The 20125-nt window shown below is 52.4% G+C and overlaps 1 protein-coding gene across 1 annotated transcript in view; it reads right to left on the bottom strand.

Moving 5' to 3' along the window:
• Positions 1 to 3074: 3074 nt before the first annotated feature.
• LOC129397375 (intraflagellar transport protein 122 homolog) overlaps positions 3075 to 20125 on the bottom strand; it is a 30849-nt gene continuing 13798 nt past the window's right edge. The window contains exon 3 of the mRNA XM_055109515.2: positions 3075 to 3255. Within this exon, the coding sequence (XP_054965490.1) occupies positions 3217 to 3255 (39 nt within the window). The 3' untranslated portion in view covers positions 3075 to 3216. The remainder of the gene's footprint in view (positions 3256 to 20125) is intronic.

Genomic DNA, 20125 nt, shown 5'->3' with positions numbered 1-20125 from the left:
TGGACTGGGAATTAGACTTGGAGTGTAATCAAAATGCCCCACAGGCCCCACCTCTTCTCTGGAGCTCGACTTCTTCAAGAAAACTGGAGACAAAGGGATGGCAAGACCAACTCTCAGGACCCTTGCCCTTCCACCCCATGATGCTTTTAGACAGTTCTCAGGGGCCACCTTTTTCAGGAAGAATTATCAGGATATAGGAAAGTAAAGGGAGGAAACGTGTTTTGAGTGGCACTTAGATCAGGCTCTAGACTGGGTGTTGGTTTGGTGGGGTTTGCTTTTTCTCCCGCCCCACACCCCTTCACAAAACCTGGGTCCTGGCTAGGCTGGGAGTGAGATTCCTGTGTCTAGATTTTCATCATTCCGTGTTGCACAGGAAGTCCAGGGGAAAGGAGACAGATATTAGCAAGTGTATAAAAGATAATTTAGCCAGAGAAAACCTAGAAGAGGAATGAAGATGGGGGGATTATGAATGGCAAAGGACGAGCTGGGGGAGAGGGAGTTGGGGGTGGGGCTGGGACAAACAGAAAGGAGGTGGGGGAGGGGCCAGGGAAATAAAGTCCAAGAGGTCAGCAGGCACCAGAAGCCATAGCCTTAGTTGGGGCATCAGGAGAGCAGCAAGCTGCATCTACCTTGGAAAGATGGAGAGAAGACTGCAGTGAGCGGAGTGGGGAGGAAGGGGGAAGTGGCAGGGCAGAGGAAGCAGGGGACAGACAGGAGAAAAGAGATGGTGCCCTGGGCCAGGTGGCTGCCACCGCTACCATCGCCAGAAGTGGAAAACTCTTTGCCTTCTCTTTACCACTGTCACTATGACACCCCAATTCTTTCTGCTCCCCCTTCTTTAGTAATAGGTGCTGGCAAGTAAGGAGCAGTCTGATTTGAGTTTGCGAAGGAAACCCTTGGAGGTAGCTGTGAACCCATGAGGCTTGCCAAGTAGGGAGCTCAGGATCCCCAAGATTGGATGAGGAAATAAGCTTAGTGAGTGACAGTTCCACCAGCCTTCCCCAGAGTCACAGTAGGCGTCCACTGCCCCTGTGGGTCCCCAGGCCTGCTCTACTGGGTGGCCTCTCGGACCCAGGGCTGCACTTCCAATGCTCTGCAGACACATCTCGGGCTTGAATCCCATCTCACTGATTCCACAAATATTGACTGAGGGCCTACTAGGTGCGAGACCTGTGTGGCTGTGGGGGAGGCAAGGTCCCTGCTTCAGTGGGAGTGACAGGTGTAAACCAGGATGATTTCAGAACCTGAGAAGGGGGACAAAGCAGAGAACTGGGAAGTGGCTGGTCGGGTGCGGTGCAGCCTGGGATGGGGTAAACAGCAAATCTTTGCCATCTGTTCCTGTCCGGATATCATGGAAAATGCTACCCGATCTCTCTTGCACCTCAGTGTCCTCAGCTGGATGGTGGAGTTTGAGCTTCCCCACTGCCTGACCCTGCTCTCTGGGCTGTCTCTAGGGAGTCTGCCCTTCTCAGGCCTGCTCCCCACCCTCTATGGCTCTCAATTCCTCCCAAGAAGAATGTCCCTCTAAAAGGAGGCCGCTGGCCACAAAGGGAGATGAACAAGCCAAGGTAGCCTGGCCTGCACTTGGGGCCACATGGCTCCTTAGGCCCGGCCTGGGTGGACACTGGAAGGAGCTTTGTCTGTGGGTTTTGCCCTGTTGCCTGGAGCCCCTTCCCTATGGTGTCTTGACTCAGCCCAGCTCGCTGAGCCTGGAGCCCAGGCTTCTAGAGAAGAGATGTCAAGCTCTACCACAGGGCACAGGCCAGAAACAACTTGTCCGATGCCAGTGAAAGCCAGGCCTGGGGAAGGCTCCTCTTCTCACAGGGCTGGCACTCCCAGAGGGGGCACGGCACGGCAGCAAGTTGGAGGCACAGACTCTGAGGGGCCCTTGGTGGGGAGCTCAAACAGGACCCACAGGGATCCTCTCTCTGGGGTTGCGAACTGGCATTGGGTGGAGGGAGATTCAGTATTGACACCTGGGGGACCCTCAACCCCAAAGTGGATTTAAAGGACAGTGGCACATTGGGGAGACAAGGGGCTCCACAACACTCCCATGCTTGCCCCAGCCCGCTTCTTGCTTCCCGTTCCTGCTCTTTGTTGGGGAAGGAGAATCTTATATGACTGGTTGAACTCCAGGATAGTCCCTGACCACCATCAGTAGTGGGCAGGGTCACCGTATGTTCAAGGCTGTGCACACCGAGCCACTGGCCATGCACATGGGCGGGGCCTTCTGGACCTTCATCAGGCCCCTTAGGAACCCATGAAGAAGCTCCCTGATAGGTGCTGATGGGCATCTGCACCCATAGATTCACTGCCTGAAATGGAAACACTGGGTTCCTGGGAAACTGGAACCTGCCTTATGAAAGCCCCCATTCCCATCACCCCCTCCATCCCTCGGGGCTGCTGCTGTGTCTTGCCATCAACCCTCCCCAGACCCCCAGGACACCTGCCTCACCCAGAAGCACCCCTTCAACCTGGGCCTGGATGAAGGCTCACTCCTCCGTCAGGCCTCTGAGGGGGATGGCTCCGTGCCACTTTTAGCAAAAGGGGAAACCATCGCAGCAGAAAGGCCAATGCCACACTAGACAGCCAGGAGCCCAGCAGCACAAGTGGCCCCCTAAGGCACTTTGGGGACCACACCCCCGTCACTCTGACCCCAGCACAACTGGTTCCCAGGCCTTCAGGATCCTCCTGGGAACCTCTCAGCATGATTAACACAGGCAGACGGGACCTGAAGGGGCCGCTGGTCCTTCTGAAAATGTTCACCAGGCAGTGTGAGTGTGGAGAGGCCATGGGCAATGTGTGGGACTCTGCCCTGCACCCACTCAGAGCCTCAGCCCTTCAGAGCCACTAATAATGATTTGCTGTGGGTGGGGTCATCCTGATACTTCCCTGAGGTCTCTTTTCCTTTCAATTTTTCTGAGTAACTGAGAGGATCATATGACTGCCTGCCGCCTAAACTAGGGTTTGCACAGCCCCCTTTCTGTGCAGGGAGGGCGCAAAGCAGCAGAGTGTCTGTGACCCACCTGCCACTTTTCCAATGCTACTACAAGATTTGCAGGAAACGGTCATTTATCAGGAACCATCTTTATTAAAAAAGATAAAATAGAGCAGGGCAGAGGAAAAGCGCTGCAGGCTCCAACGTTGCTGGGCACGTGGCAGCGTGGGCGTCTCACCAGGCTCCTCCCCGCAGCTGTTGGCATCCACTGTCAGGTTTCAATGTTCTTGGACCTCAGGGCCTTCGTCCTCTCCAATCTAAATGCAGGGAGACATTTGACACGGACTCTCTCAGGTGTTTTGCAAAACGCAACACATTCTCATTGATCTGGTCACCCTGCTGTGCACTAGATGTCAAAACCTCTTCCTCTGGTCCAGACTTTGGTCCTTTAACCGACAACCCCCCATTCCCTCCCTCTGTCACTCCCCAGCCCCAGTTCAACATCGATCTACTTGCTACTTCTATGGGGTCAACTTTTTCAGATCAACACTTCTGGGACATCATGTGGAATTGGTCTCTCTGAGATGGCGGAGATGCTGAGTAGCGGGATTTCCTCATTCCATGGTGCACACATCTATCGAATCCTCACATTGTACCCCATAAGTGTACAAGCATGATTTGCCAATTAAAATAATACTAATAAAGACATAATAAATACCATAAAATGCAGTAAGTGTGGTTTCACTACCCCACCTACTTGGTTTTTGTCTTCACTACTGCCGTCCAACTACTTCTTTGGGGTGATTTTATTGGTTGGAATGTTCTGCGCTGGGCTCAAGTGACCGAATCTTAGCAGAAATGAAAGTCATCTTCTGGCAGCCCTGCGGCAGCCCTGGTTTCTTGGTGAGGCTGACGTCACAGCCTCTGGCTGCCCAGCTTGGAGGAAGCTGGCTTCCTGCGATGGTTCTCGCTGGGCCAGGGACGTTTCTGGGTCTCTGTCACTGCTTCTGGTGCTCTGAGTGGAGGGGGAGGCCACAGGGTCATGCTGGGGGCTTCACTAAAACTGTCTGGCTTCCTCTGCAGGCCAGCAGGTGCACTGGCAGGAATGGTGGTCTTCTGCCCTGACTTCTGGCTGTCCTTGGGCAGCTGAATTTTAAAAGTGTGACAAGCTGGCTTGCTGTGAGTCCATTTCAGTGGGAGCAGGAAGGTGGAAACTTCGGTGGATAGGGAAAGACAGGTGGGAACCCCAGGAGGAAGGGACAGTTCTCTGAGGGTAGAGTGCTTCCTCTTTTGTTTTGGATGCTCTAAAATGAGGTATGGGGCCATGGGATAGTTGAATTTTCTTTCTACTATTGACACGGAGATGTTCTCAGCCTGGAATCCCATGACCATCATGAGCTGAGTTGTTTGTGGCTCGGGTGGTCCAGGAGTGGCACTTCATATGGTATCACTGGCATCTCCCGACCACTGTTCTCCCATGGGTCCCTCATCAGTTATTCCAGTGGGGGGCTGCTCCCTGGGGTCTAGTGTTAATAACTTTTTAATCAGTCTTTCAAGTTGAAGGGAAAAAATGGTGGGGCATGGTATTTTCTTGTGATAGTTTTATTATTGAGGTCTGTAGGGCTCCCTGAGTAGAAGGGCAGGGCCCAGCCACCATGGAATAGAGAATGACATGGAAGCTCCATATGTCCATGGTGGGGCACTGGCACCCCCAGGCCCAGGAAGAGTTCTGGGGCAGGAATGGTGGTCTTCTGCCCTGACTTCTGGCCCTCCTCAGGCAGCTGAAAATTAAAAAGTGTGAACAGCTGGCTCCCTTTGAGCCCTCTTTGGTTCCATGGGGAAGGTGGACTTTGTCAGATGGGGAAGAACAGGTGGGACCCCCAGGAGGAAGGGACTGTGCTCCAGTGATGGAGCCCTTCTTCCTCTGCACTTTTCCTGTACCCCAGGATTAGGTACGTGGCCATGGGATAATTACATGCATATTTTTTTGTGGGGGAAATACTGATTCGGAAATGCATGGGGCCTGAAATCCCAGGGGCACCATGACCAGGCTTGTAGGGGGCCCAGGTGCTTAGGCTCTCTGTATGGTGTCAGCAGCATCTTCTGGCCAAAATTGACCCAGGGGTCACAAGTCAGCTGGTTTAGTGGGGGTCGCTCCCTGGGGTAGAGGGTGAAAAATTGTTTTACTAGTGTTTCCAGTGGAAACGAAAAAAAATAGGTGGGGTGTCATACTGTCATATAGCCTGAGGTGGGAAGGGGCCACAGGTGGGGCTGGATGTTCTTTCAGCCTCTCTGGCAGAGATCACAGACAGAGTGGTCAGCTTGGCCAAGCTTTTGAGGGCTGGCTCTGATGTAGGGGAGGGAGGCAGTCCCCAGAGCAGAAATGCCTTCCCTGGGGCTCATATCCTTGCAGGGGAAAAGCTGGCCATCCTCCCCTCAGAGCCTCCTTCACTGCAGCCCGTGGGAGGCGAATGACCTGGGGAATCCGTGCCCCAGGGGCAAACCTCTGGGTTCTGGCTTCAGCCCCACCCCGGGGAAACATTCACAGCCCCTTGGGAGGAGAGCCCTGCTGCAGGAACACTCTAGGGGAGGGCCCAGCTGCGGGAGTCCTGGTCTGTTGGTGACAGTACCCCAGGCTCCAAACTCTCTCGGCCTGGGGGCAGTTCCCTTCTCTGGTTACAAGATTCCCATCCCTCACTGCCCTACTGCCCGCTCCGCGGGGAAGTGGCCCGGGAGTGGAGGCGTGGACAGGCAACCCGGTGTCTCGAGTCGGGGGACAGCCTGGTCAAGCCCCCAGGCTCCAGAGCAGCAGCTAACAGGTGGTCCGGCGGCGTAGGGTCTCCATGGAGACGGAAGCGGGGCCAGGAGGCGGTGAGCGGCGGGGGGCGGGGCTTCCAACGGCCATCAGCCCCGCCCAGCCTGGGCAAAGAGAGCCCGGCCTGGGAGGCGGAGCCAGGGACCCCCGGGCTGAGCCTGATTTCTGAGGGCGGTCGGGGCCACCTCCCTCCAGGGGCTGCTGCGCCCACAGGGACCGGCGCCCTCTGTGCGTACCGCGGCTCCTGGCCCCGTTCAGCGCCTCCAGAGGCCTCACCCGGGCCCTCTCCACTGGGTCCACAGGGGCCTCAAAGCGCTGGCCCAGACGCGGGGTCACTCCCCTGAGCCTCCCGACCTTCCCATGCATTGGTCCTTTGGAGCCCTGGGTTCTGGAGTTTGTCCTTCCTAAGTGCCGCCCGCCAGGACGCGGCTGCTCCAGGACCACAGCGGACCGAGTGCGGCCGCGTCCCCTGCGGGCCACCCATCAAGGGCACAGGGGGAGAGGCGTCGTGTAGGGTCCAGCCCTACTGGGTCTGTGGGTTTTTCTCCTCGTTTGCGGAGACGAGAGATTGTAGAAATAAAGACACAGGAAAAAGAGACAGAAAAGAGCAGCTGGGCCCGGCGGACAACTACCAGCTAGATGCGGAGACCGGTAGTGGCCCCGAATGCCTGGCTGCACTGTTACTTATTGGATACAAGGCAAAAGGGGCAGGGTAAGGAGTGTGAGTCATCTCCAATGATTGATAAGGTCATGTAAGCCGCGTGTCCACTGGACAGGGGGCCCTTCCCTGTTTGGCAGCGGAGGCGGAGAGAGAGAGAGGGGACAGCTTATGCCATTATTTCTTCTATGCATTTCAAAGACTTTTAGTACTTTCACTAATTCTGCTACTGCTATCTAAAAGGCGGAGCCAGGTGTACAGAGTGGAACATGAAAGCGGACCAGGAGCGTGACCGCTGAAGCACAGCATCACAGGGAGATGGTTAGTCCTCCGGATGGCTGCGGGCGGGACTGACTGATGTCAGGCCTGCCACAAGGAGTGGAAGTCCTCCTGCAGAATTGTGGAAGTCAGCGCTTCCACAAGCGTTGGCGTTACCGCTAGACCAGGGAGCCCTCTAGTGGTCCTGGCCGGGCGTAACAGAGGGCTCACATTTGTCTTCTGGTCACTTCTCACTGTGTCCCTTCAGCTCCTATCTCTGTGTGGCCTGGGTTTTCCTAGGTTGTAATTGTAGAACAAAGATTATAATATTGGGATAAAGAGTAATGTTACAAACTAATGATTAATGATATTCATATATAATCATATCTATAATCTATTTCTAGTATAACTATTCTTATTCTATATATTTTATTATACTGGAACAGCTTGTGCCCTTGGTCTCTTGCCTTGGCACCTGGGTGGTTTGCTGCCCACAATGTCCCAAGGTGTAGTGACCAGCCCTGCCCGGGGCTGACCCTCGGGGTAGGGAGAGGGCACTAACTCGGGTCCTCTCCCCTTCCTCAAGGCTCCTTCCTCAACTGGGCTGAAGGGCTCCCAATACCAGCACCTCAGGGGCCTTCCTGTTTCATTGATGCCAACAAGTGAACACTGATGCCAACAAGTGAACATTGACCATCTCCCATGTGCAGGGACAGAGAAGACAGACACGCTGGCCCCCGGGTGGGTGAGAGAGACTAGTCTATCAGTGCAGAAAACTCTCCATAGAGATAGGGGCTAGGAAGGAAACACCAGGAAAAGTGAGGGTGGGAGATGGAGGTGACCCTACTGCAGATGGGGTGCTCAGGGAGGGCTTCCCTGAGGAGGTGACATTCACTTGATTGGCAAAAGGGATGGTCAGGGCCTGTGAAAGTCTTCTAAGGGAGGGAACAGCAGTGCCCAGTGAGGTGGGACCCACGGAGTCTGAGAAAGGCTTGAGCCTCAGAAGATGAGAAAGCAGGAAGACCCATTTCCAGGCCTTCACAACCTTCTAGGGCACAGACGGTGAAAATGGCTCAGGTCAGAGTTCAGTTTAGGTTTCAGAAGGATGCTGGGTCCCTCACACTTTTCTTGAGGCTAAAGGGCTCTAGCTCCTTGGGCCCTTTCTATGCAGACATGGTTCTGGGGCCCCGGCTACATGGACACCCTTCTGGTGGTTGTCTTCTGCAGCCAGACGGGGGGTGTGGGGCGACCTGCCCCTTCCTTGGCCAAGTGGACAGATGAAGGGAGCCTCTGGGGGCAGGACTGCTGGACTGAGAATTAGGCTTGGAGTGTAACTCAAACGCCCCACGGGCCCTACCTCTTCTCTGGAGCTCTGCTTCTTCAAGAAAACTGGGGATAAGGGACATCAAGACCCGCTCTCAGGACCCTTGCCCCTCCACCCCGTGATGCTTCTAGATGGCTCTCAGGGGCCACCTTTTTCAGGAAGAATTCTTGGGATATAGGAAAGTAAAGGGAGGAAACGTGTTTTGAGTGGCACTTAGATCAGGCTCTAGACTGGGTGTTGGTTTGGTGGGGTTTGCTTTTGCTTTTTCTTTTTTTTTTTGAGACAGAGTCTCGCTGTGTCCACCAGGTTGGAGGGCAGTGGCGCAATCTCAGCTCACTGCAAGCTCCGCCTCCCGGGTTCAGGCCATTCTCCTGCCTCAGCCTCCCGAGTAGCAGGGACTACAGGCGCCCACCAACACGCCGGCTAATTTTTTGTATTTTTAGTAGAAACGGGGTTTCACCGTGTTAGCCAAGATGGTCTCGATCTCCTGACCTCGTGATCCACCCGCCTCAGCCTCCCAAAGTGCTGGGATTACAGGCGTGAGCCACCGCGCCCAGCCGGGGGTTTGCTTTTTTCTACTGCCCAACACCCCTTCACAAAACCTGGGTCCTGGCTAGGCTGGGAGTGAGATTCCTGTATCTAGATGTTCATCATTCCGTGTTGCACAGGAGGAGGTCTGGGGGAAAACGGAGCAGATACTAGCAAGTGTATAAAAAGATAACTTTGAGAAAACCTAGAAGAGGAATCAGGATGGGGGGATTAGGAATGGCAAAGGAAGAACTGGGGGAGAGGGAGTTGGGGGTGGGGCTGGGACAAACAGAAAGGAGGTGGGGGAGGGGGCCAGGGAAATAAAGTCCAAGAAGTCAGCGGGGACCAGAAGCCACAGCCTTAGTCGGGGCATCAGGAGAGCAGCAAGCTGCATCTACCTTGGAAAGGTGGAGAGGACTGCAGCGAGCTGGGTGGCGAGGAAGGGAGAGGTGGCAGGGCAGAGGAAGCAGGGGACAGACAGGAGGAAGAGATGGTGCTCTGGGCCATGTGGCCACCACCGCTACCATCACTGAAAATGGAAAACTCTTTGCCTTCTCCTTACCCCTGTCACCATAACTACCCCATTCTCTCTGCCCCCCGTTCTTTAGTAATAGGTGCTGGCAAGTAAGGAGCAGAGTCTTCTTTGAGGTTGCCGAGGAAACCCTCAGGGGCAGCTGTGAACCCACCAGCCTTGTCCCGTAGAGAGCTCAGGATCCCCAAGATTGGATGAGCAAATAAGCTTAGTGAGTGACAGTCCCACCAGCCTTGCTGAGAGTCACAGTAGGCGTCCACTCCCCCTGTGGGTCCCCAAGCCTGCTCTGCTGGGCAGCCTCAGGGACCCAGAGCTGCACTTCCAATGCTCTGCAGACACAACTCGGGCTTGAATCCCATCTCACCAATTCCACATGTTGGATATAAAATACTCCAGGAATAAATGCTTGGTGCCGCGAGTAAAAACAGCACTCAAGCAAAAGTTTAATCCTCTCAGCAAGGCAATTTACTTCTGCAGAAGGGTGTCACTCCTGTCAATCAAGATCGCAAGTGCACACAGAACAAAGGAGACCAGGGGGTTTTATCCTTAAAGCAGTCCCTATCCCTATCTCTGTACCACTCCCCCATGGGCTGAGTTCAGACTGCACAATCTAAGCTGACCTGATTGGCTACTTGTACATATTTTCCTAAATATAGCAGAGGAGGGAGACGTGAGGTACAGAGGTGAATCGTGTGAGATGTTCAGTTTCGGGGGAACAATGGGTGCAGGTAACCAAGGGAACAGATGTGAGTTATTGATTAGAGCCGACAGGAAGTGGTAGGCTATTTACGGTAACTAGGGGCAAGGGAGAACAAGAAAGTTGAGTTTCAGAACAAAGGATAAGGAAGTTTTTTGTTTGTTTGTTTGTTTGTTTTTTGAGACGGAATCTCACTCTGTCGCCTAGGCTGGAGTGCAGTGGCACGATCTCGGCTCACTGCAAGCTCCACCTCCCGGGTTCAGGCCATTCTCCTGCCTCAGCCTCCCGAGTAGCTGGGACTACAGGTGCCTGCCATCACGCCTGGCTAATTTTTTGTATTTTTAGTAGAGACGAGGTTTCACCGTGTTAGCCAGGATGGTCTTGATCTCCTGACCTCATGATCCACCCGCCTCAGCCTCCCAAAGTGCTGGGATTACAGGCGTGAGCCACCGCACCTGGCCAGGATAAGGAAGTTAACAGGCTAAACCCTTTGAAGAGAAACTCAGAAAGATTTATTGTATCTTACACACAACTATTGATTGAGGGCCTACTGGGTGTGAGGGCTGTGTGGCTGTGGGGGGGAGGCAAGGTCCCTGCTCCAGTGGTAGTGACAGGTGTAAAACAAGATAACTTCAGAACCTAAGAAGGGGGACGAAGCAGAAAACTGGGAAGTGGCTGGGTGTGTGTGGGGCAGCCTGGGACGGGGTAAACAGCAAATCTTTGCCATCCCTTCCTGTCTAGATATCATTGGGGATGCTACTCAATCTCTTTGCAGCCTCAGTGGCCTAACCTGGACGGTGGAGCTGGAAAGCCCCCCACTGCCTGTTCCTCCTCTCTGGGCTGCCACTAAAGAGCCTACCCTGCTCAGGCCTGCTACCCACCCTCCATGGCTGTCATTCCATGCCAAGAAGAATATTCTCCCAAAAGGAGGCCACTGGCTGCAAAGGGAGATGAACAAGTCAAGGTTGCCCGGCCTGCACCTAGGGCTGCGTGGCTCCTGAGGCCCGGCCTGTGTGGACACAGGAGGGAGCTTTCTTTGTGAGTTTTCCCTGGTACCTGGAACCCCTTCTCTATGGTCCCTTGACTCAGCCCATCTCACTGAGCCTTGGATCCCTGGCTTCTAGATTAGAGATGTCAAGCTCTACTGCAGGACATGAGCCAGAAACAATTCTGGCCTTCTCCGAGGCCAGTGGAAGCCAGGAGTGGGGAAGGCGTCTTCACTCACAGGGCTGGCACTTCCAGAGAGTGGATGGCAGCAAGGAGGGGAAGACAGACTCTGAAGGAGCACAAACAGGGCCCACAGGGACCCTCTCTCTGGGGTTGCAAACTGGCATTAAGTGGAGGGAGATTCAGTATTGACACCTGGGGGAATCTCATCTCCAAAGTGGATTTAAAAACGGCAGCAAACTGAAGAGAAAAGGGGTCCGCAACACTCCCATCCTGTCCCCAGCCCACTTCTTACTTCCTGGTCCTGCTATCTTGGGGGGAAGGAGAATCTTAACTGCTTTTCTCTGACTTCTGGCCCTGCTTGGGCAGCTGAAAATGACAAGAAGGAAATACTGGCTTGCTTGGAGGCCTCTTTGGTTTTGCTGGGAAGGTGGAAACTTTGGCAGAGGGGAGGGATAGGTGGGAACGCCAGGAGGAAGGGACGGTGCTCTGATGGTGGAGCGCTTCCTATTCTGTTATTTCTTGTGTTCTCAAATGACATATGTCCCATGGGATAGGTGATTTCTTTTCCATTGTTCACACTGAGATGTTCTCAGCCTGGAATCCCATGGCCACAATGAGCTGGGTTGTTTAGGGTTCAGGTGGTCCAGGAGTGGCTCTTGGTGTGGTGTGAGTGACATCTTCCTGCCACTGTTCACCCACGGGTCCCAAATGAGCTTGTCCAGTGGGAATTGCTCCATGGGGTCCAGTATTATAAGTTTTTATTCTTTTTTTTTTTGAGATGGAGTCTTGCTCTGTTGCCCAGGCTGGAGTGCAGTGGCACGATATCGGCTCACTGCAAGCTCTGCCTCCCGGGTTCACGCCATTCTCCTGCCTCAGCCTCCTGAGTAGCTGGGACTACAGGTGCCCGCCACCACACCTGGCTAATATTTTGTATTTTTAGTAGAGACGGGGTTTCACCGTGTTAGCCAGGATGGTCTCGATCTCTTGACCTCGTGATCCACCCGCCTCGACCTCCCAAAGTGCTGGGATTACAGGCATGAGCCACTGCTCCCGGCCAAGATTTCGTTTTTTTAATTTGAAATGAAAAAAATGGTAGCAAGTAGCTCTTTTCTGTTCTATTTTGTTCTTGAGGTCCATAGAGTTAAAGCACAGGGACCTGGCCATTGTGGAATAGAGAATAATGCTGAGGTGTTGTTTATCCCATGGTGGGCCACTGGCACCCTGGAACCAGGAAGAGTTCTGTGGCCACATAGGGGTACATGCCACAAAAAGGGTTTCCGAATCTCCTTTCCCCGAATGTCATGCTAAAGCCAAAGTCCACGATTTTTATATTGCACTCTTCAGGGAGCAGGATGATTTGTAAACTTACGTCTGCATGTGCGATGTTTTTATAGAGGCAGTACTACATTGCTAACAGAATTTGCCCAAACATGGTCTGGGCCTCCTCCTCTTCCTTGATGTGCCCTTGGTGGCATATCTGGTGCAGCAGCTCTCCTCTGGCTTACAACATCACCAGGCGGATGGTTTCTGCCTTGTCAAACACCTGATAAACCTGATTTATATTTGGGTGGTTGAGAGTCTTCATGATACTCATCTCTGTCTCTGGAGAGCAAGGCCAGTCTTCATAGAGACAATTTGGAGGACAACCTGGGTCCCAGTTAACCTAAGCTGGGCCAGTTCCCTGGGGAATGGTGTCTATGATCTGCTAATTTAGTATTTCCTTGTGAAGTGAGGTAGAGACCAATCCCTGCTTTATGGTACCTCCTCACTACACTGCTCCAAAGGGAGATGAACAAGCCAAGGTTGCCCGGCCTGCACCTAGGGCTGCACAGCTCCTGAGGCCCGGCCTGGGTTGACGCTGGTGGGGGCTCTCTCTGTTCCTAGGTTTTGTTCTGGTGCCTGAGGCCCTTTCCCTATGGTCTCTTAACCCAGCCCAGCAGGCTGAGGCTGGAGCCCCGGATTCAAGAGAAGAGATGTCAAGCTCTACCACAGGTCATGTGTCAGAAACAATTCTGGCCTTGTCTGGTGCCAGTGGATGCCAGCTCTGAGGGAGGCACCTCCTCTCAAAGGGCTGGCACTTCCAGAGGGGCCCCTTGAGAGCTCAATGGGGCTGACAGGGACCCTCTCCCTGTGGTTTAAACTGCCATTGGGTGGAGGGAGATTCAGTATTGACACTGAGTGGACCCTCACCCACGGAGTGGATTTTAAGGACAGCAGCACCCTGCATAGACAAGAAGGTCCACAACACTTTTACCCTCTCCCCAGCCTGCTTCCTGCTTCCTGGTTCTTCTGTCTCGGGGGAAAGACGAATCTTATCTGACTTTTGGCCCTGCTTGGGCAGCTGAAAATGACAAGTAAAAAATACTGGCTTGCTTTGAGCCTTCTTTGGTTTTGCGGGGATGGTGGAAACTTTGGCAGATGGGGAGGGATAGGTGGGGACCCCAGGAGGAAGGGACGCTGCTCTGATGGTGGAGCGCTTCCTATTCTGTTATTTCTTCCCTTCTCAAAGGAGGTATGTGACATGAAATAGTTGAATACTTTTCCAGTGTTGACACTGAGATGTTCTCAGCTTGGAATCCCGTGGCACCATGAGCTGGGTTGTTCGGGGTTCGGGTGATCCAGGAGTGGCTCTTCATACATTGGTAGTGGGATCTTCTGGACACTTTTCACTTAGAAACTTTCCATCACTTGTTCCAGTGAAGGACACTCCCTGGGGTTCTGAGTTAGTCACTTTTTAGTAAGTCTTTTCATTCATAGGGAAAAAAAATTGTGGTGAATGGTATTGTGCACTGATAATTTTTTCTTGAGGTCTGTAGGGTTCCCTGAGTAGAAGGGCAGTGACCCGACCATCGTGGAACAGAGAATAGTGCTGAGGCAGGACACGTCCATGGCAAGTCAGTGGTACCCCGGGCCCAGGAAGACTTCTGTGACCATGTAGGGGTACGGGCTACAAAAGGTTTTCGGCATCTACTCTTCCCGAATATTGTCCTAAAGGAAAAGTCCATGATTTTTATATGCTTTCCTCTGTGACTAGATGGGTTTGTGGCTTTAGCTCTGGGTGTGTGATGTTCTTTAAGTGGCAGTACCGCAGGCCTGACAGAATCTGCCTGAAGTTGATCAGGGCCTCCTGATGTGGCTGCCTGATGTGGCCATGGTGGCATATCTGGTGGTGCTGTTCTGTTTCTTGCTTCTCTAAGTTGTGGATTTTGTGTTGTAACTTTGTCAATTACCTGGTATGCGTTTATAATATTTGGGTGGTTGAGAGTCTTCATGATACTCATCTCTCTCTCTGGAGAGCAAGGCCAGTCTTCATAGAGACGATCTGGAGGACAACCTGGGTCCCAGTTAACCTAAGCTGTGCCAGTTCCCTGGGGAATGGTGTCTATGATCTGTTAATTTAGTATTTCCTTGTGAAGTGAGGGGGAGACCGATCCCTGCTTTCTGGTACCTCCTCACTACACTGCCGCAAAGTGAAATCAACAAGCCACGGTTGCCCAGCCTCCACCTAGGGCTGCACAGCTCCTGATGCCCACCTGGGTTGATGCTGGTGGGGGCTCTCTCTGTTCCTGGGTTTTGTTCTGGTGCCTGAGGCCCTTTCCCTATGGTCTCTTAACCCAGCCCCACTGGCTGAGCCTGGAGCCCCAAATTCTACAGAAGAGATGGCAAGCTCTACCACTGGTCACGGGCCAGAAACAATTCTGGCCCGTGTCCAGTGCCAGTGGATGCCAGGTCTGAGGAAGGCACCTCTTCTCAGAGGGCTGGCACTTCTAGAGGTGGTGGATGGCTGCAAGGTGGGGAAGACAGACTCTGAGGGGCCCTTTGAGAGCTCAAGTGGGGTCCACAGGGATCCTCTCTCTGAAGTTTAAACTGCCATTGGGCGGAAGGAGATTCAGTATTGACACCTGGTGGACCCTCACCCCCAAAGTGGATTTTAAGGACAGCAGCACACTGCGTAGACAAAGGGGCCCGCAACACTTTTGTTGTGTCTCAGCCTGCTTCTTGCTGCATAGACAAAGGGGCCCGCAACACTTTTGTTGTGTCTCAGCCTGCTTCTTGCTTCCTGGTTCTTCTGTCCTGGGGGAAAGGGGAATTTTATCCAACTTTCTCTATTCTCTGACTTTTGGCCCTGCCTGGGCAGCTGAAAACGACAAGTAAAAAATATTGGCTTGCTCTGAGCCTTCTTTGGTTTTGCGGGAAGGTGGAAACTTTGGTAGATGGGGAGGGATAGGTGGGGACCCCAGGAGGAAGGGACGCTGCTCTGATGGTGGAGCGCTTCCTATTCTGTTATTTCTTCCCTTCTCAAAGGAGGTATGTGACATGAAATAGTTGAATACTTTTCCAGTGTTGACACTGAGATGTTCTCAGCTTGGAATCCCGTGGCACCATGAGCTGGGTTGTTCGGGGTTCGGGTGATCCAGGAGTGGCTCTTCATACATTGGTAGTGGGATCTTCTGGACACTTTTCACTTAGAAACTTTCCATCACTTGTTCCAGTGAAGGACACTCCCTGGGGTTCTGAGTTAGTCACTTTTTAGTAAGTCTTTTCATTCATAGGGAAAAAAAAATTGTGGTGAATGGTATTGTGCACTGATAATTTTTTCTTGAGGTCTGTAGGGTTCCCTGAGTAGAAGGGCAGTGACCCGACCATCGTGGAACAGAGAATAGTGCTGAGGCAGGACACGTCCATGGCAAGTCAGTGGTACCCCGGGCCCAGGAAGACTTCTGTGACCATGTAGGGGTACGGGCTACAAAAGGTTTTCGGCATCTACTCTTCCCGAATATTGTCCTAAAGGTAAAAATCCGTTATTTTTATATTGCCTTCCTCTATGACTAGATGGGTTTGTGGCTTTAGCTCTGGATGTGTGATGTTCTTTAAGCGGCAGTACTGCAGGCCTGACAGAATCTGCCTGACGTTGACCGGGGCCTCCCCTGCTGCCTGATGTGGCCGTGGTGGCATATCTGGTGGTTCAGCTGTTGTTGTTGTCGTGCATCATCATATAAGTTGTTTCTGGCTGGTCAATTACCTGGTAGAGCTGAATTATATTTGGGCAGTTGAGTGTCTTCATGATACTCATCTTTCTGCAGAGCAAGGCCAGTCGTCTTAGAGATGATTTGGAGGACAACCTGGGTCCCAGTTGACCTATGACTGGCCAGTTCCTTCGCAAATTGTGTCTATGATCCAATAATTTTGTATTTCTTTGTGAGTTGAGGTGGAGACCAATCCCTGCTTTATGGTACCTCCTCACTATGCTGCTGCAAAGGGAGATGAACAAGCCAAGGTTGCCCGGTTTGCATTTAGGGCTGCACAGTTTCTGGGGCCAGGCCTGTGTTGACACTGTAGGGGGCTTTCTGTCTTCGTGGGTTTTGTTTGGTGCCTCTTGCCCCTTCCTTATGGTCTTTTTACCCACCCAAGCTGGCTGATCCTGGAGTCCTGGCTTTTAGAAAAGAGATGTCAAGCTCTACCGCAGGTCATCACCCAGAATCAGCTCTAGCCTTTTTTGGTGCCAGTGGATGCCAGGCCTGAGGAAGGCACCTCCTCTCAGAGGGCTGGCACTTCTAGAGGGGGTGGATGGCAGCAAGGTGGGGAAGACAGACCCTGAAGGGCCTTCAGGATCTCAAGTGGGGCCCACAGGGACCCCTTCTTTGGAGTTGCAAACTGGCATTGGGTGAAGAGAGATTCAGTATTGACACCTGGTGGACCCTCACCCCCAAAGTGGATTTTAAGGACAGCTGCACACTGGGTAAACAATGGGGCCCACAATTCTTTTGCTCTCTCTCCAGACCTCTTCTTCCTGCCTGGTCATGCTCTTTTGTGGGGAAGGAGAGTCTTACCTGACTTTTGGCCCTGCTTGGGTAGCTGAAAATGACAAGTAGGAAATTCTGGCTTGCTTTGAGCCCCCACTGGTTTTGCTGGGAAGGGGGATATTTCTGCAGATGGGGATGGATAGGTGGAAACCCCAGGAGGAAGGGGCGGAGCTTGATGGTGGAGCACCTCCTCTTCTCTTATTTTTTGTGTTCTCAAATGAGGTATTTGCCATGGGATAGTTAATTTCTTTTCCACTGTTGACACTGAGATGTTCTCGGTCTGGAATCCCATGGCACCATAAGCTGGATTGTTTGGGGTTCAGATGGTCCAGGAGTGGCTTTTCATACATTGGTAGTGACATCTTCTGGACACTTTTCACTTAGGGATCTTTCATCACTTTTTTCAGTGAAGGACACTCCCTGGGGTCCAGCGTTAGTCACTTTTCAGTAAGTCTTTCCATTCGTAGGGAACAAAATTGTGGTGAATGATATTCTGCACTAATAATTTTTTCTTGAGGTCTGATAATTCTTTCTTGAGTCGAAAGGCAGGGACCCGGACATCGTGGAATAGAGAATACTGCTGAGGCAGTATATGTCTATGGCAAGTCAACGGTACCCCAGTCCCAGGAAGATTTCTGTGACCATGTAGGGGTATACCCCACAAAAGGTTTTCAGCAATCCGCTGCTCCCTGAATACTGTGCTAAAGCCAAAGTCTATGATTTTTATTTTGCCTTCCTCATTGAGTAGGATGTTTTGTAGCTTTAGGTCTGGATGTGTGATATTCTTTAAGTGGCAGTACTGCAGGGTTGACAGAATCTGCCTTAACATGATCCAGGCCTCCTCCCCCTCCTTGATGTCATGGTGGTGGTGTATCAGGTGATGCAGCTCTCCTCCTCTGGCATACTCCATTACCACCTAAATGGTTTCTGCCTCGTCAATCACCTGGTAGAGTTGAATGATATTTGGGTGATGGAGAATTTTTATGAGCTCATCTCTGTCTGGAGAGCAAGGTCAGCCTTTTAAGAGATGAATTGGAGGACAACCTGGGTCTCAGCCTATGCTGGGCCAGATCTCTGGCGGGATGGTGCCTATGATCTTATGGTTTTGTATTTCTTTATCAAGTGAGGTGGAGGCTGATTCCTGCTCCATGGTACCTCCTAACTACGCTGTTTACAAGTCCTAACTCTGCAAACTAGGCTAAGATGCACAGCACCACGGTTGCTAATTAGGCTAAGGTCACTAACCGTTGCTGACAATACCTCAGCTGCCAAATTTTCTGGGCCTGGAGGCCCTTCCCTTTCATGGTTATAACAGACTGGATCCCTGACCTATTGCCCACTTCACAGGGAAGAAGCAGAAATGTGGACACATGGACAGACTCATGGTGTCTCCTGGTGGGACAAGCCTGGGCACCATGGCTGCAGGCACAGACAAGGCAGAGACTGGGGCAGGGCCAGGTGCTGGGGGCGGGTCTGAAACAGAACTCCCATGGGCAAAGGCCCTGCCCAGCTTGGTCTCCCTAGGCACAGCCTGACCCCTATGGGCTGCTGTGGCCACATTTCTCCAGGCAATGCTGTCCCTACACTGTTGGGCACCCTCAGCAGGTTCTGCAGCTCCCGTAGGCACTCAGCACCTCTGGATACCTATCAGGAGGTCCTCTCTGCTGTGTCCCCAGTGGCCTCGAAGCACTGGGCCCAGTACAGGTTCACTCCCCTGAGCCTCCCAACCTTCCCATGGGTCCTTTGGAGCCCTGGGTTTTGGAGTTTGTCCTTCCTAAGTACTGCCTACCCAGACGTGGCTGCCCCAGGACCACAGCTGACTGAGTGTGGCTGGGTCCCCTGGGGGCCACCCATCAAGGGCACATGCTACAGGCACCCCAAGGCAGAGTGGCCTGGCCTTCCCGGGGCTGACCCTTAGGGTGAGGAGAGGACACTAACTGGGCAAGATAGACTAGTCTATCAGTGCAAAAAACTCCCAATAGGGATAGGAACTAGGAAGGAAATACCAAGAAAAGTGATGATGGAAGATGGGGGTAACCATACTGCAGATGGGGTACTCATGGAGGGCATTTTAACATGCTTCCCAATGGACAGAAATCATTTTTTAAAAATCCTGCACATAGCTCAGGCTCACCAGACAGACTAACTCCTAGTACTTGGAAATGAATTAAAATCTGGCAGTGAGTTTAAACAAAAACAAAAACAAAAAAAAACAAAAAAAAACCAAAAAAAAAAAAAAACCTTTTTGGCTGGACATAGGAGCTCACACTTGCAAATCCTGCACTTTGGGAAGCCAAGGCAGGAGGATCGCTTGAGCCCAGGAGTTCCAGACCAGCCTGGTCAATATGACAAGACCCTATCGCTACAAAATATATATTTACAATAAGAATTTACCAGACATGAAATTCAGACCATATCCATTCTAGGCCCCAGAATATCACTATGACCAGTAAAAACGATCTATGGCCTGGCACTCAGCAGGTGCAGGTCAATGTGGACAGATTCTTTCCCCCCGTCAGCAGGACAGGGACATCTTCCCTCTCCAAAAGGCATCTGCTGAGGATCCGCGGTTCTCTGGAATTATGCTGGGCACCCAGATGTGTGCACCTAAGGCCATAGGACAGTCAACATGGAGTGCACTTGAAGGCACTTAACTTTTTTTCAAGAAACCTCTTACGAGTTTACTTTAACCCACTTCCCACCTCATAGCACATAAGGAGAGTCAGACATTTTGACCTCAGTAAGACGTGACAAATGACAATAGCTGGACCCCACAGCAACCAGTTACTTTTGTAGAGAGGAAAATTATGCTCATTGGCTTCAGGTGAAGACCCCTAGATCCAGGCCAGTGGATTTACAAGTGAGAGTCAGCAGCACTGGGCATTTTGGGCAATGGCTCTGAACAAGCCCTTTACCATGCGGGTAGGTAAACCCCAGAACATACAGATGCCCTTTACGATGCGCAGGTGGGGAGGGTACATGGCCGAGAGAGCATGAGCTTAAGAAACAGACTGGGCTTGAATTTCACTGAGCTTTTGTCTGTGGACCCATGGGAATGTGGCATAGCCTCGCTGAGCCTTAGTTTCCTCCTGCATGGAATAGGGATAGCAACAGTACCTGCCTCATTCGGTTGGCGTAAGGATCTAGAACAGCGCCCACATGGACTGACCCAGTCGAAATGGACTGACCTGCACCTAGAGGAAGCGGCAGCTCTGGAGCCCTTTGAATTGAAAGTGCAGCGCAACCCTGCTTGCCACTGGCAGCCTCTGCTTGGCTGTATGGTATCCTCCCTCCTAAAAAGACCTGGGGAGATGAGCGAGACCCTGGCCCCTGGCTGCTTTGAAGATGACCACAATGTGACTTCATCTTTTCATCCTGCAGGGCCAGGCTTCTGGTCAGAG

The sequence above is a fragment of the Pan paniscus genome, chromosome 2 (assembly GCF_029289425.2).
Source record: "Pan paniscus chromosome 2, NHGRI_mPanPan1-v2.0_pri, whole genome shotgun sequence".
Taxonomy (NCBI): domain Eukaryota; kingdom Metazoa; phylum Chordata; class Mammalia; order Primates; family Hominidae; genus Pan; species Pan paniscus.
The sequence above is the reverse complement of the archived record's forward strand: the minus strand, read 5'-3'. Positions and strand labels throughout refer to the sequence as shown.